The sequence below is a fragment of the Palaemon carinicauda genome, chromosome 28 (assembly GCF_036898095.1).
Source record: "Palaemon carinicauda isolate YSFRI2023 chromosome 28, ASM3689809v2, whole genome shotgun sequence".
NCBI classification, from domain to species: domain Eukaryota; kingdom Metazoa; phylum Arthropoda; class Malacostraca; order Decapoda; family Palaemonidae; genus Palaemon; species Palaemon carinicauda.
In genome coordinates this window covers 58,299,535-58,314,935 of record NC_090752.1, presented here as the reverse complement: position 1 = coordinate 58,314,935, position 15,401 = coordinate 58,299,535, and the positions used below count along the sequence as shown (strand labels likewise).

Genomic DNA, 15,401 nt, shown 5'->3' with positions numbered 1-15,401 from the left:
TTTAAAAGTCTACATGTTGTAACCTATCATATTTTTTTTGTTTAAAATTTACATTTACGTACGTAAAACAATCTCTCTCTCTCTCTCTCTCTCTCTCTCTCTCTCTCTCTCTCTCTCTCTCTCTCTCTCTCTCTCTCTCTCTCTCTCAAATTGTTTTCCTGCTTTGCTACGTACAAGTACTGTATAATTTATATTTGTAAGGTAACATATTTTGTAAATGCTTTTACTGTAAATACTGTATGTACTGTATCATTATTTATCACTATCATCATGCGCGTTAAATGCCTTGTTTGTTCTGAGCGTGGTTGTTTACTGAGCGTACACGCCGTCGTTTCAGGCGGCGTCATAAAGAAAAAGATTTCATTTGGAAGTCCTAAGAAAAATACGTAAACTAAAACATTGGTAATAAAAAAATCAACATACAGTACTGTATAATCAATATAATCGATGCAAAAACTAACCTATACGTACATATATGTGTACACTAAATGAGTTTGTTTCTTCATTATGATCAGAGATGAACGTAAACAAAACATTGGTTGCCATTTTTTATCGTGCTTTTTAGGTGTTTAGGAAACACATGATATAAAATCGCCTTTAATATTTGTGCCTGTTTTAGTTTAGGGTGCTGTAGTACATGCATTAAGTGTTCTGTACATTAAAGGGTGGTTTGTTAACAGTACTACGTACAAGGGAAGGTTTTAAAAGTCCGAATATACATGTTAAATAAATAGGTAAATATGCTGTCACTACTTCGCGGATTTTCACCTATCGCGCCCGCGTCTGGAACCTATCTACCGCGATAAACGAGGGTTCACTGTACTAGACTTGAAAAGTCTCCTTGGGCAGAGGCAGGAACTCCCAAGCCGAGAACTTCTCCTGTTTCGTACTAAACACTAGATCTGGAGGCCAATCTAGCTGGGGGAAAAGAGAAAACAGTCTTTCCCTGGTCCTCCTTGGATTGCATCCAGTCTCCCATCATCCTCAAAGCTCTCTTTGATGATCAAGACAGCACTATCTTTGTAAACAGAGACTCTTTTGACGCCTTTCCTAGCGTAAATTCTAAAGGCGGTGAACGATGAGCAGCAGGCATAAAATAATCTGGAAACTCTTTAGTAAAAACTCTCATGAGCTTCTTTAGGTCAACCGAAGGATGAAGGGACTTAAGATCTTCTCCTTCTGAGACTTCCTCTAAACGATCAGTAGGGGAAAGGAGATAGTCGATCCCTTCCTCCGACAAGGCTCTAACCGAGATAGACGTCTTATTTTCTAGGAGTCAACTCCTTAAGGTCCTGACTTCTGGTGTCAATGGGTCCAAGATCATCACGCCTGGCGTCACGTTGTCCCAACGCTTGACGCTCGGAACTATGACGCTCGGAACTATGACGCTCGCGATCATTATGATCGGAACTAAGACCTTCGCGATCTCGACGCTCGGCTCGACCGGCGTCATCACGACGTCCGAGGCTCTTACGCTCAGCGTCACGTCTAACTGCTTGACGCTCGGCGTCACGTTTAGCTGCTTGATGCTCGGCGTCATGCGGATCAGTCTCTCGACACTTAGTAGGAGGATCCTAATTACGCTGCTTGGCGTCATGTTTAACAACTTGACGCTTGGCGTCATGACTACCAGGCTTTCGACGCTTGGAAAGCTGCTCGTCGTCAAGGACCTCTCGACTTTTAGCCTTCTGACGCTTGGCGTCAAGGTGCGAAGAAACTCGACACTCGGGCTCTTGGTGAACCACTCTCTTGTTGTTCACAGGCTGGTAGACTTGCATGAGAGAAGAGAGTTTTGCTGCATATCTTGCAGCATACTAAAATTAGGGTCAACTTGTGGCAAAACAGGAGACATTGCTTCTACCACAAGCTCGCTTTCTACGTTGCTCAAGGAACGCGCAGAGCGTCCAGAGGACGAAAACCAATCTGAAGGAGGAGGAGGAGCATGTACCGAGGTCATGCCAGTCTCAGAAAACTGCCCTGCAACCGGTGGGGCTGGACGCTTGACAGCTTCCGACATCCTTCTATCACCTACCGACGAAACAGGGCGCTTGGCAGGAGAGCATTCGTCGGAAGAAGGAAAACGCTCCAGACTGCTCCAATGGCTGCAACAAGGAGCCTGAGGCGTCATGATACGACGCTGATCGACAGAGTCAATCTTCCTCTTCAGAGGTCTGGAAGCGTGACACCAGCCCCGTCTGGGCGCTGCGTCATCCGAAGAGGATGAAAACACTTTCACCTCACCTTCCCCATGGCGGGGGTGAGCGTCCTGTGAAGTGTCAACAGGAACGCTCGAGGGGACGTCTGCTCGGACACTAACGCCTCTCGTTTCCTTTCGCCGATCGACATTCCTTCTCCCAGGGGTTGGGGAGCTTGGAAGAGGTCTAAGGCTAGGAGAATGACAGGTCCGAGGAGACGCACCCTCCACTGCACTGTTTAAATTCACTGCACTTTTAGCACTGACACAAACACTTTAATTCTTTAACATCGGACATTAACTTGGTTCTGTCCGCTGCGAGCGACTCAACTCTCACGCCCAAGGCGAATGGCCACCATCATGTCCTTTAGAGTTGGTTCATCAGAAGTAACAGTAGTGGGATCTGGAACTACCTCTACAGGAGAAGGATTAGGTTCGTTGACACAGGAAGTGGAATAATATCTAGAAGAACAAGATGAACTCTTACTACTTCTGATCCTATCCCTCTCAAGCTTACGAGTGTAGCAGTCATATTCTAACCACTCACCCTCAGACAAAACAACACATTCATCGCAACGATCAACCAACTCACAAACTTTACCTCTACATTTAACACAAATGGAGTGGGGATCAACAGAGGCTTTAGCAAGCCGGGTTTTACAACCTCTCACACACTTTCTAACAGTTGAAGAAGAGTCAGACATTTTGAATATTTGAAAGAGAGATCAAACGAGCAAGGGTCAAAATAAAAAAATTCAATAGTGTTTCAAGAAAATCCAAAAGCAAATCCAAATGAGCGAGAGCCAAAACCAAATTGTTCATCACCAAGAAAACTGCAATTATACAGGTTACAGTGAGTGAAAAATCCAACGATGTCCCCGGTGCGGCGGCAGGGATGATCTGAGGAATGACTGGAATGGTTCCAGGTACCTGGGTAGAGGGTGCACTGGTGGTACACCTGGCTACCCAATCGGCGATTGCTGCGAGTTTTGAATTTTCTGCCGTAACGTCAGGGACGTAAGCTATATATATAACTACTGGGTAAGTCAGATGTTAAAAAGAAAGGAATTATGTTAATAGCTCTGTTTTGGCCACAAATGGAGTGATTTACAGATCTGTGGCCTCTGATGTCTGAGTGTCCAATGAGGTTGCCATACAAAGCCAATCAAATCAGATAACCAATTTTCAAGGTGATACATCCAAACTCACGTAAGTTATATCTAACGCATGGAGACTATCCACCATGTTTTCAGAAACAAGGTTTTTGTAGTCATCTAAATTATTTGCATAAAACTAGGGGCATTAGAGGTAATGTTGCATATTTGTTTTGTGGAATTAACCTTCCAAATTGCCCTCTGTCCAAAAATATGATGTCTTGTTAAAAATTTAGTTTCAGAGGTTCACAAAGATTTGAATGAATGAATGAATGATTTGAAGTTTTGTGGCATCCTTACATCGAAGGTCATCCATGTCGGCACATTAAAAGTGCAACTACTTCTAATTTTGGCAGAATTCTTTCTTTGGAATGGGTTTTAGCAGCAGCTCAAGTCTGTATCTATATTTCCTTACAATTATTTTAAGGAATCCTTGTTTGCTAATCAAGATTGCTAGGCTTCAGGTGCTCTAGTAGTTGCTGATGATGTGGTACAATAATACTTTTGGGTTTGATTAATTTATTTGAAAACTAGTGGCCGATGCAGTAACGTCCCTGACTGGTAAACACCAGACTGAGGTTTGAGTCCCGCTCAAACTCATTAGTTTCTTTGGTCGCTACAACCTCACCATCCTTGTGAGCTAAGGATGGGGGGTTTGGGGGAGCCTGTAGGTCTATCTGCTGAGACATCAACAGCCATTGCCTAGCCTTCCTTGGTCCTAGCTCGGGTGGAGAGGGGGCTTGGGCATTGATCATATGTCTCTAGGGCACTCGCCTGCTTGATAGGGCAGTGTCATTGTCCCTTGCCTCTGCCATTCATGAGCAACCTTCAAACCTTTAAACCAATCTGTTTCCTTTACTTGCATCGTACCTCTATCAGAGTGTGGGAGTCAGCAATATGAACATCAGAGAAGGTTTATCGAAATAATCATACATTATTTTGATAAATTTGTTTATTTCTATACTTTCCTAATGTTTATATACTGACTAGTACCATCAAGAAGATAGATAATAGTTTGAACTTCAAGACCGAAAGACAAAGACATTGCCCAAGACATTGTTATTCCCATTAGTCACTAGATTGTCTCATTACTGTATTTGAGGCCTAAGTCCATTAGAAGAAAAAATGGAAAATTTATGGTTTTAGGGTTAAATGTTCATATAACAGAATTTTTTGGGCTCAGGCCATGTCGTCCTGATGGAAGTTCCTTCGTTAGTAGCTTCCTAGGTTATATTTGACTACAGTGATATATCCCAGAGAATTTACCAAAGGTATCCAGAATTCTAACTCCTGGAGCGAATATCCCTTAAAGATTTTTAATAGGGGATATCGCATAATATCAGAGGACATATTCTTGACACGTCGCATAGCTATCTACACCCCTAATAGCGTTTTCGCTTCGAGGGGAAAGTGGCAAGAATATAGGAGAGCCGTTATTAAGGCAACGCTCTTACTGTACCGTAAATAGGCGCCACCCCCCCCGCCGCTTCGTGGCGCCATCTAGCCATTCTTACCCTTGTAGCTATGCTGACCGGTGTTTATCACGTGTTATCTCTCGCTATTTTGGACTTATTTCGCTGCTATGATGTCTTCACTAGCCTCATCTGCTTCTAGAAAGTCAAGTAATATCTTTGAATTGTGTAAATGTAAGCTCTTGCCAGTTTTACTCTTCGATTAAGATCGTAATTAACGTAACAAGAGCTGTTGCCAACCGGATGGCGTCATTGGACGCGGTCGTTCTTTCTGTACATCGCTTGCTTTTTAACTTTAGCTATTTAGCAATTTAGCTAGGGATTTTTATATTATGTCCTTGTTGTCGTGAATTTGGCTAAGTATATCGAGCCTCACGAGTGCTAGGCTTCCTAGCCTAGGTACCTTCACACTTAATGCATGATATAACCTTCCTGGTAAAGTTTTACTGAAGTTCAGGCAATAATTTATACATTTAAGATATTACTGCATAAAATTTTTCTCTTCCAAGATAGTATATGAGAGAGTTTCGGTGAACGATTCTCACTGCACCTAGGCTACTAGCCTAGGGGCTTTAGTATACTTTCATACATATCCCCAATTGCTCTTGCATTGTCTTTTAAGGGGAGACTGACACCTCCTATACCTTTCAAGCCAATACCAATCTCCTGGCGGGATTTAAGAGCAATTCCTCTTCCCTCTGACTAGCCTAGGCTACCCTCGGTTAGCTTTGCTCTGAACTGAGTTCTGGCAAATCTTTACTGGGGCGTTCCGTTTCTTTCTCTTAACCACTGAGTCGGTTTCGAGCTTAGAATGGGACATCAGAGTAGAATGTCTGTGTTTGACTTCCGTCCGTCTTGGTGAAATGATTTCCCAAGTCAGGTTAGGTTGCCTTTACAGGAGGCTAGACCTCCCTAGGCCTTACCCTGGAGGTCTTATATGATAATTCTTCCTCCCTTGGCCTAGCAGACAGTCCTGTGCTGGTAGATCTTAAGCCGAAGAATTAAATTCTTCCCCTGCCTAAGATCTCTGGTACGAGATTCCGTTCCCTTTTGAGATTGCGTTCTGGGTGTCGCCTTCTCACCTAGACTAACCCAACCTGGGGAATTGAATTCCCAACTATGAGGTCGTCTACTATGGGATCAGAATCGCCCAAGTCGGTAGTGCCTTCGGGTATTACCTCACCTATAGGACCCTTGCCCCTCCCCCTGCTGTCCCTTTTGTGTTGGCCTAGCCATCACACACCCTGGCCGTCATTCAACATTCGACCATATGGGTAGTCTGAAGAATTGGCCTGGAGTCTCCTGTCTGCCGCCGGCTGAGCCGGCTGCCGGCAGGAGCCCCCATCTTTATTTGAGTGTTCTTCAGCCCTCCCTTGGACTGCCTTCCATATCTATGCTAACAATATGGATGGGATATGGTCGGATGGAAGCCCGAATTTAATTCCCCCTTCCATTTGAACCCTCATTCCAGATGTAGGCCAGCAAGGCTGAGCCTTTGCCTTCCTCCATCCTTCTTTTCCTTCGCCTCTCCTCATTCTGGGCCGACTGCCGGCAGCCGGCAGCCATATTTGTCGCTTGCCGGCAGTTAGCTCTGCCCCCACTTGCCATGGGCGCCGCTGATCGACGACCAAAGGCAATGGGCATACTCTGACCGGCCGCCGACAACTATGTTGTCTTCCGGCAGCCGGCCACCCAAAGTCTAGACATTTAACCGCCGGCTGCCGCCGGGTCTTACTTGATAGAGGGACCCTTTGGCTGCCGGCGACCTGCCGCCCATCATCCTGAAGGCAGTACTTGCCTTCCATAAGCCTGGAACCTGCTTCGCCGGCAGACACGGCAGTACTGGCGGCATGCCGCCGGAAGAGCAACTGCCGGCGACCTGCCGCCCATCACCCTAAAGGCAGTGCTTACCTTCCATAGCCCAGAACATGCCGGCAGGCACGGCAGTACTGGCGGCATGCCGCCGGCAGTCAGTGCTGTAGCCCATACTAATTTTTTCCAACCTACAAGGTGCTCATGGGCAGCCCATTGTGAGACCATCACATCTAAGAGAGCGATTCTCTCTGCCTTTTTAATGGTTAACAACCATTACCAATTCCCCAATATTGAATCTAGAAGACAGTGTTAAGAAGACACTTTATATCCAAGGATATTATCTTCCCATATTTGTTAAGAATTTAGTATTCAATATTGAAGGAGGTCACAGCAGTGGGCTGGACAGGAGACACAAGTAGGTGTCTTTTCCTTTTTCTAGCTTACCCTATCCTAAGCTAAATATTTTAAAAAAATATGTATGATGAAATCTGAGAATTTCACCGAATACTTATATTCTTTTCTTTCTTTACAGGAGGAGCATCCCGAGTGCGGGAACAACTTCTGCAGGGTCCGCAGTAGGAACTTCTGCGGACATGACATGTGCACGGCCCATGCTCGCTGCGCAGTCACGAAGGGATCTCTGAAATAGTGGGACCCACAGGTATGTACCGTTTGTGACAAACTTGTTAAGGAGGCTTTTGATGATCAAAAGTCTACAGAGTCAAGGGATGCAGCAAGAGAGACGCTGCGAAAATGGGTCAGGGGTTTTCAGAAGAACACTTCTGTCCCATACCTTCCTAATGAAAGGATGAGGGACTGTCTGTTCCCAAGGGCATCTTCGGATGCAATCGTTCCCCAGACTCAACCAGAGATTCCCCTCGTCCAGATTCCGATAGAATCTGTTGTATCGGACGCCTTGAAGGGCATCCAGTTTACGGACAACATGTCAGTTGTCTCAGAGGAGACTGAACACAATCTCCTGGTGGAAGAACTGGAACAGGAGGATGACGTACCCCATAAAGGCGAGACCGAGAAAGCCGAAACGATTTTGGTTTCCTCTGCTAAGGTGGTCGAGCCGGTACCTTCGACCTCTTCTTCCGCCCTCCAGTTCGATACGATCACGAGTACGCTGCACTCACTTCTGTCCATGTTCCAGGACATGCAAAATAAATCGTCTGAGAAGGAGGCTTCTCTTCGGACGGAGATGCACCAGCTCGTGGCTACGCGTTTAGCCCCGAAGAAGCTAAACATCAAGGATCTTCTTGCTTTCTTTGACGTCAATCCTTGGAGGTATGCGGAGCACATGCCGATGTCAGGGGGGAAGATCTTCCTCTCCGAGAAACTGGGCACGGTCCCAGTGGATGATGTAGAGTTCTGGCCCAGTAAAGAGGCCTATCCGGATTGCTATGTCCGACTGAGGACGGAACCTTCGTCCAAAGAGGAAACAGAGTCGAAAGAGGTCATCGTTCTTGACCTCCCCAAGGCTCAGGCCTTATTTACCAACACCTTCAAAGAGAGGGCCTTTACTAGCTCCAAGGTGCTGGCTCTCGGCAAAAAGCACCTTTCCTATATTGCTGATCCCTCTTGTGCCTTTCCCTTTATGGACAAAGGGTTTAAGGCCGCCTTAAAGGCGGTTGAGGCAGGGAAACCCTGTCCTACACTTGAAGAGTGTAGACCCTTTTCCCTCGCCTTTCCATCGGATGATGCGGACTGGAAAGATGTTCACAACACTTTCACAGTCGGGGAGCTGGAGGCAGACATTGCCGGACGACAGTTCGGTGAAGACCTCCCCAAGTTGTCGGACTTTCTCCTGCGAAGAAAGCAGGAGACTAAAGAACGTTTTGCTGCTTCTATGTGTCTGCAGACAGGGTTAGAGACAATGGCAAGCATATCTGAAACCCCAGACATGTACATGGTCTTCTCCAAGGCTCATCTGGCGACGGTCACCAAAGACCTGTTTAATTTCATTAAAGCCCGAAGGGCTTGCAGGGAGTTCGTGTTCGCCTCGGCTGTGGTGAGGCACGAACCAAGGAAGCTGATAGCTTCCAACATCTGGAGAAAAGACCTCTTCCCAAGCGAAGTGGTCAAAGAGGTCGTGGACAAAGCCGCAACGGAGAATAGGAATATCCTCTCCAAGTGGGGCTTGTCCTCCAAGAGGAAGTCTTCCGCTGACGAGGGTCCCCAGCCAAAAAGGAAGATGAAACGACCAAGAGTGCCCTCTCGTCCCAGGCAACAACAACAGCTTCCCATGGCCACGGTGCAACAGACGGTAGCACAGCCAACCACCACCTTCCAGCTGGTCCCCCAGACGGTGGGGAAACAGTCGCCCGCTTTCACCCCAGCTTTTGAAAGGCAGTCAACGACCTTTAGGCCGAAGTCTCAAGGTTCCTTTCGAGGATCCTCTAAGCACCCCTCCAGAGGCTGGGGCAACAGAGGTGGACGTGGACGTGGCCAAGGAGGTAAATCCTCCAACCAGCACTAAAAGTGAGATGCTACCTGTAGGAGGGAGACTTCTCCTCTTTCAGGATTGCTGGACCTTTGATCCCTGGGCCCACAGCCTAGTCAAGAATAGACTAGGGTGGAACTGGAACACAACTCCACCCAACTTCCCTCAATTCTTCCAGCACTCAACCCCCATATTGGAAGAATATGTTCAGGAACTCTTAACCAAGAGAGTTATAAGAAGGGCAAAGTCCATCAAATTCCAAGGAAGGCTATTTTGTGTTCCGAAGAAGGACTCGGAAAAGCTCAGAGTCATTCTGGACCTATCACCACTCAACAAGTTCATAGTGAACTACAAGTTCAGAATGCTGATGCTTCAACACATAAGGACCCTTTTGCCCAAACAGGCATATACAGTCTCCATAGACATGACGGATGCGTACTGGCACGTACCAATCAACCGTCAAGTTTCCCCCTACCTAGGGTTCAAACTACAGAAAAGACAATACGTCTTCATAGCCATGCCCTTTGGCCTAAACATAGCTCCAAGGGTATTCACCAAGCTTGTGAATGCAGTCATTCATCAATTATGCCTAAAGGGAATTCAGGTAGTAGCCTACCTGGACGACTGGCTGGTGTGGGCAGCATCTAAGGAGAAGTGCACGCAAGCCTCCAAGGAAGTGATCCAGTTCCTGGAACATTTAGGATTCAAGATCAACTTGGAAAAGTCTCGTCTTTCTCCAGCTCAGACGTTCCAGTGGCTGGGTGTCCACTGGGACTTACAGTCACACTGCCTTTCCATTCCATCAAAGAAGAGGAAAGAGATAGCGGGATCTGTCAAGAGACTCCTTCAATCCGCCTGGATATCAAGAAGGCAACAAGAGAGTGTGCTGGGGTCCCTCCAGTTTGCCTCAGTGACAGATCCAGTGTTGAGAGGACAATTAAAAGATGCATCAGGAGTTTGGAGAAAATATGCATCAAACACTCGAAGAGATCTAAAGAGACCTATCCAAATCGTCTGCGATCCCTACTCAAGCCATGGTTGGAGGTCAAGAAACCTAAAGAAGGTACCCTTGCAATCACCTCCACCGTCAGCCACTGTTCACACGGATGCCTCAAAGGAAGGGTGGGGAGGCAACTCTCATCATCAGAAAGTCCAAGGAACCTGGTCTCCCCTCTTCAAAACCTTCCACATCAACTTTCTGAAAGCCATGGCAGTTTTTCTCTCACTGAAGAAACTGAAACTTCGCTGCTAGATCCACATCCGTCTGGTCCTAGACAGCGAGGTTATAATGAGATGCCTAAATCGACAGGGCTCGAAATCGCCTCAATTGAATCAAGTAATACTGGCCATCCCCCGACTAGCGGAGAAGAAGAGATGGCACTTGTCAGCAGTACCTTCAAGGATTCCGCAATGTGACGGCGGACGCTCTTTCCAGGTTCAACACAGTAGAGTCAGAATGGTCCCTAGACGCAAGATCATTCTCCTTCATCTTACGTAAAGTTCCAGGACTGCAGATAGACCTCTTCGCAACGAGCGACAAGAAGAAGCTAACCCGGTATGTAGCCCCGTGCGAGAACCCTCTAGCGGAAGCAACGGATGTGATGTCTATAGATTGGAACAGATGGTCCAAGATATACTTGTTCCCTCCGACCAACCTTCTGCTGAAAATCCTCGACAAGCCAAGATCCTTTCACGGGACAGCAGCGATAGAGGCCCACAAGTGGCCCAACAGCGTTTGCTTCCCCCAAGTAACGGAACTACGCCTGAAGCTGATCCCGTTGCCGGATCCAGTTCTGACTCAGCAAGTGCAGAAATTGACTGTCTCAGCTTCATCACAGAAGTCCCAGAACCTTCATCTCATGATTTTCTCACCTTAGCAGTCAAGAAAAGGTTCGGGATCTCAAAGAATAGTATTGACTTCTTAGAAGAATACGAGAAAGTCAACAAGAAGACAATATGAGTCTTCCTGGAAGAAATAGGTCGCCTTTGTCACGGCAAAGAAACCTAAGGAGATTTCTACGGATTTTTGTTTGTCCTTCTTCATCCATCTCCATGAACAAGGTCTAGCAGGCAATATGATCACTACGTGCAAATCTGCCCTAACCAGACCAGTGCTTTATGCCTTCCAGGTAGACTTCTCTAACAAAATCTTCAACAAGATTCCCAAAGCCTGCGCTAAACTTCGGCCCGCAGCCCCTCCAAAGCCCATTTCATGGTCTCTGGACAAGGTTCTTCACTTAGCATCAACTCTGAACAATGAAGATTGTTCGCTAAAGGACCTGATTCAAAAGGTGATATTCTTATTTGCACTAGCCTCGGAAGCCAGAGTCAGCGAAGTAGTAGCCCTCTCGAGGGATGATGGCCACATTCAGTTCACAGACTGGCGTAGAACTGAACCTCTTTCCGGACCCAACGTTTCTCGCCAAGAACGAGCTGCCCACTAAGAGATGGGGTCCTACCACACCCTAAGGAAGCTCTGTTTCAGTATTGGCGCTATCCTAGGCAATGAAAATCTATTCTCCAGCCTAGGGTCTGCCAATACAGTGAAGGGGTCGGCAATCATTTAGTTGCCACCTTTAACAAGAGAGAAACAGAGTTCCGAGTGCCGGCACCATCCTAGGCAACTTCATCCTTGGGTCTGCAAGCACAGGACTAGTCTACTAGACCACAGGGAGGAAGGGGGTAAATCATCTGATCATCTGACCCCTTCAAGTGCAATCTAGGGAGGCATAGTCTCCTATGCCGACAACATAAATCGACAGGGGAAACTCATTCACCCTACCAATCAGCTGCCGTCACAAGACTAAGTACTCTGAGGTTCTGACCCAAACCAAAGCTTACCATCTGCAGCTAAGGGAAGGGCAGAAAAACCCTTCATAGTCTGGCCTGAATGACAACTCGAGGCATACCAGCTAAGGTTGTAGCCGAAGGCTATACTCAGAGGGAAGGAGGGATTGCCCTATACATGAGGGTAACCGGGGGAGTATATATGAAAGTATACTAAAGCCACTAGGCTATTAGCCTAATGACAGTGAGATCGACTACCTAACTCATCGAAGTTCTCTCGTATACTATCTCAGAAGAGGAAATGTTATATGCAATCGATATATCATATGTGTATAAATTGCCTAATATCTTCATTTGAGACAGCACTCCTGAAACGCGTAGCTTGTTCTCTGTATACTTTTACCAGAATTGTGAATTTTATCTGAATTGTGAATTTTACCTGAATTGTGAATCTTACCTAATTTGTGAATTTTATCTGAATTGTGAATTTTACCTGAATTGTGAATCTTACCTAATTTGTGAATTTTATATTAAAACCTTGAATCGCCAATTATTCCTGAATTTGACTACCCACCATGAAGGATGAATTTTGCTCAGTTACTGGCTGTATGCAGTAGTCCTGAAAAGAAGAAAATTAGAGCCATCGAGAAGACGGAATATAAGATCAATGCAACTGAGGCAGCCATTATTTTCAACAAAACTTGCCTGAAAGAGAGTCTACTACCGAAATATACCAGAAAAGCTTATTATATCATGCATGAAAGTACACTAGAACGCCTAGTGTAAACAAGATCGGCTACCTCAATCGCCGAAGCTAATGCGAATACAATCTGCATAATATAATTAATTCCTAGCAATGAAGACTAAATAGCTAATTTCATTTATGCTATTATACCGGGAAGATCGTTCTGACTAACTAAATAACACATGCGTCACAAACGACGGCGCCGAAGACGCCTCCGGTTCAGGCAATAGCTCTGCCAAAATTTAACTTAATTTTGAATTTAATTTTTTACTTTACGGCAAGAGCTAAATTTATACGACATAAGATCAAATACTCAACTTTCCAGAGGCAGAAGAAGCTGGAGATTGCATGATAAATAAAAAAAAATTGAGAGAGCTACCGGGAAAATCACCGAGCGAGTTCGCTACAGAAAAAGGAATAAAGATGGCGGTGATGGTGGCGCCATCTGAATACTCTTAACAGTAACGGAGGAAGGGAACCTTATTAACGGCTCCTCTTTTATTTTGCCACTTTTTCCCCTAGAAGCGTAAACACTATGCGGGGTGCAGATTGCTATGTCAAGAATACGTCCCCTGATATTATGCGATATCCTTAAAGGAAACTTTAAGGATATTCACGCCAAGAGTTAGAATTCTGGAGACCTTAAGTTAAATTCTCTGGGAATATCACTGTAGTCAAATATACCTTAGGAAGCTACTTAAAGGAACCTTCCATCAGGACGACATGGCCTGAGCCCAAAATCTCTTTCTATTATTATAGAATAAAGCGATGGATTGGATTGCCTGGTTAAAGATACTTAAATTTTTCACGTACTGCTAAAGCTTGGAGATTACATCATATTATCGGAATAATTTTCCTAACAATGAAAAAGCATCATCTGTGATGCTCGTTCTTGAAAATACCAATAATAATGAATAATAATAAAGATGAGGATACTAATAATCATGTCCCAAAGTAAAAAACAATAACAGAAGTCATTTTAATCATAATCATGTGTTCGTTATTATATAAAATCGCTCTCGAAATCAATAACAATAAGATTCTCTCGTTACAAATCTATGCCTTACCTCAATTTTATCCTTTGATTGTTTGCAATCAGCCAAGCTGTCCCATAAAAATTTTTTACGTTTTAATTCTCCTTCTATGTCGAGTAATTCATCGAGGTCCAATTCTTTTTCTTCGTGTTTTCCCTCCTGCGGAAATGAAGGGTGCCAGTCAGTGCCAAGGGCCTTGGTGAGAATGAGCCATTCCTCGTAAATATATTCCATACTGACTAGATTGACTTTAATGCAAATTATGACAGTTTTAGCAGTGTTTGGTGGTGTTGCATAGTATTAAAGGGTGGGCTTTCTTTTTCTGATAAAGAGCAAGCAAGTGTCTGGGTGTGTGTGTGTGTATATATATATATATATATATACATATATATATATATATATATAAACATATATATATATATATAAATATATATATATATATATATATACATATATAAATATATATATATATATATATACACATATATACATACATATATATATATATACATATATATATACATATACATATATATATATATATACATATATATATATATATATATACATATATATATATATATATATGTATGTATATATATACATATAAAAATATATATATATATATATACATATATATATACATATATATATATATATATATACATATATGTATGTATATATATATATATGTATGTATATATATATATATAAATATATATATATATATATACATATATATATATATATATATATATGTATATATTTATATGTATGTATATATTATATGTATGTATATATGTATATGTATGTATATATGTATATGTATGTATATATTTATATGTATGTATATATTTATATGTATATATATTTATGTATATATATATATATATATATATATATTTATATATATTAATATTTATATATATATATATATATATATATATATATATATGTGCAGAAGAACCACAGGGAAAATGAAAATACAGAATATACACTTGAGTCCTGACTAGTTTCGTGATACTTCCTCAGAGGACTGATTTATTGAGAGAGGTTTCTTACATTTTATAGGGAAAGCAAAAGTACCAACATACATATAGAGATTTAGAGAACAATGACACTCCCTTACCCGCTACCTGGGTTTGACTCAGGTGTGCGTAGGAGGAGTCCGAAAGCTCGTTAGACACCTGCTAAAAAGGGTCATTTCTAGTGGCGGGTATATTCTTGTTTTCTTCTTATTTTACTTTCATTACAGTTATTTATATGTCAATGCGGTAGCCTTATCTATATAAATACATAAGCAAAACATACACAAAATTACAAATATATATACATACATATACATATATATATATATATATATATATATACATATATATATACACATACACACATATACATATACATACATACACACACATACATATACATATACATACACATACACATATACATATATATACATACATACAGATACAAATACATATACATATACATAAATACTTACACATACACATACATATACATACACATACACATACACATATATATACACACACATATATACATGTATACATATATACACATACATACCTATGCATATATACATTTATATTAATATCATAAACATATAATCATGTATATATCAATACTTATATCTAGCATAACACTATATAGTGCCAATATACTTATGCATACTATATAAAATAATTGTTTCTTTTAATGAATGGTAGCTTAGGTCTAAATATTAATTT

General features: G+C 42.9%; 1 protein-coding gene across 2 annotated transcripts in view; it reads right to left on the bottom strand.

Annotated features, from left to right (window-relative positions):
• Positions 1–15,401, bottom strand: part of LOC137621614 (protein phosphatase 1 regulatory subunit 14C) — a 160,126-nt gene that overhangs the window by 15,671 nt on the left and 129,054 nt on the right. For both annotated transcript variants that reach the window (XM_068352048.1, XM_068352049.1), the window contains exon 3: positions 13,681–13,806. In XM_068352048.1, coding sequence (XP_068208149.1) covers positions 13,681–13,806 — 126 coding nt within the window. The remainder of the gene's footprint in view (positions 1–13,680; positions 13,807–15,401) is intronic.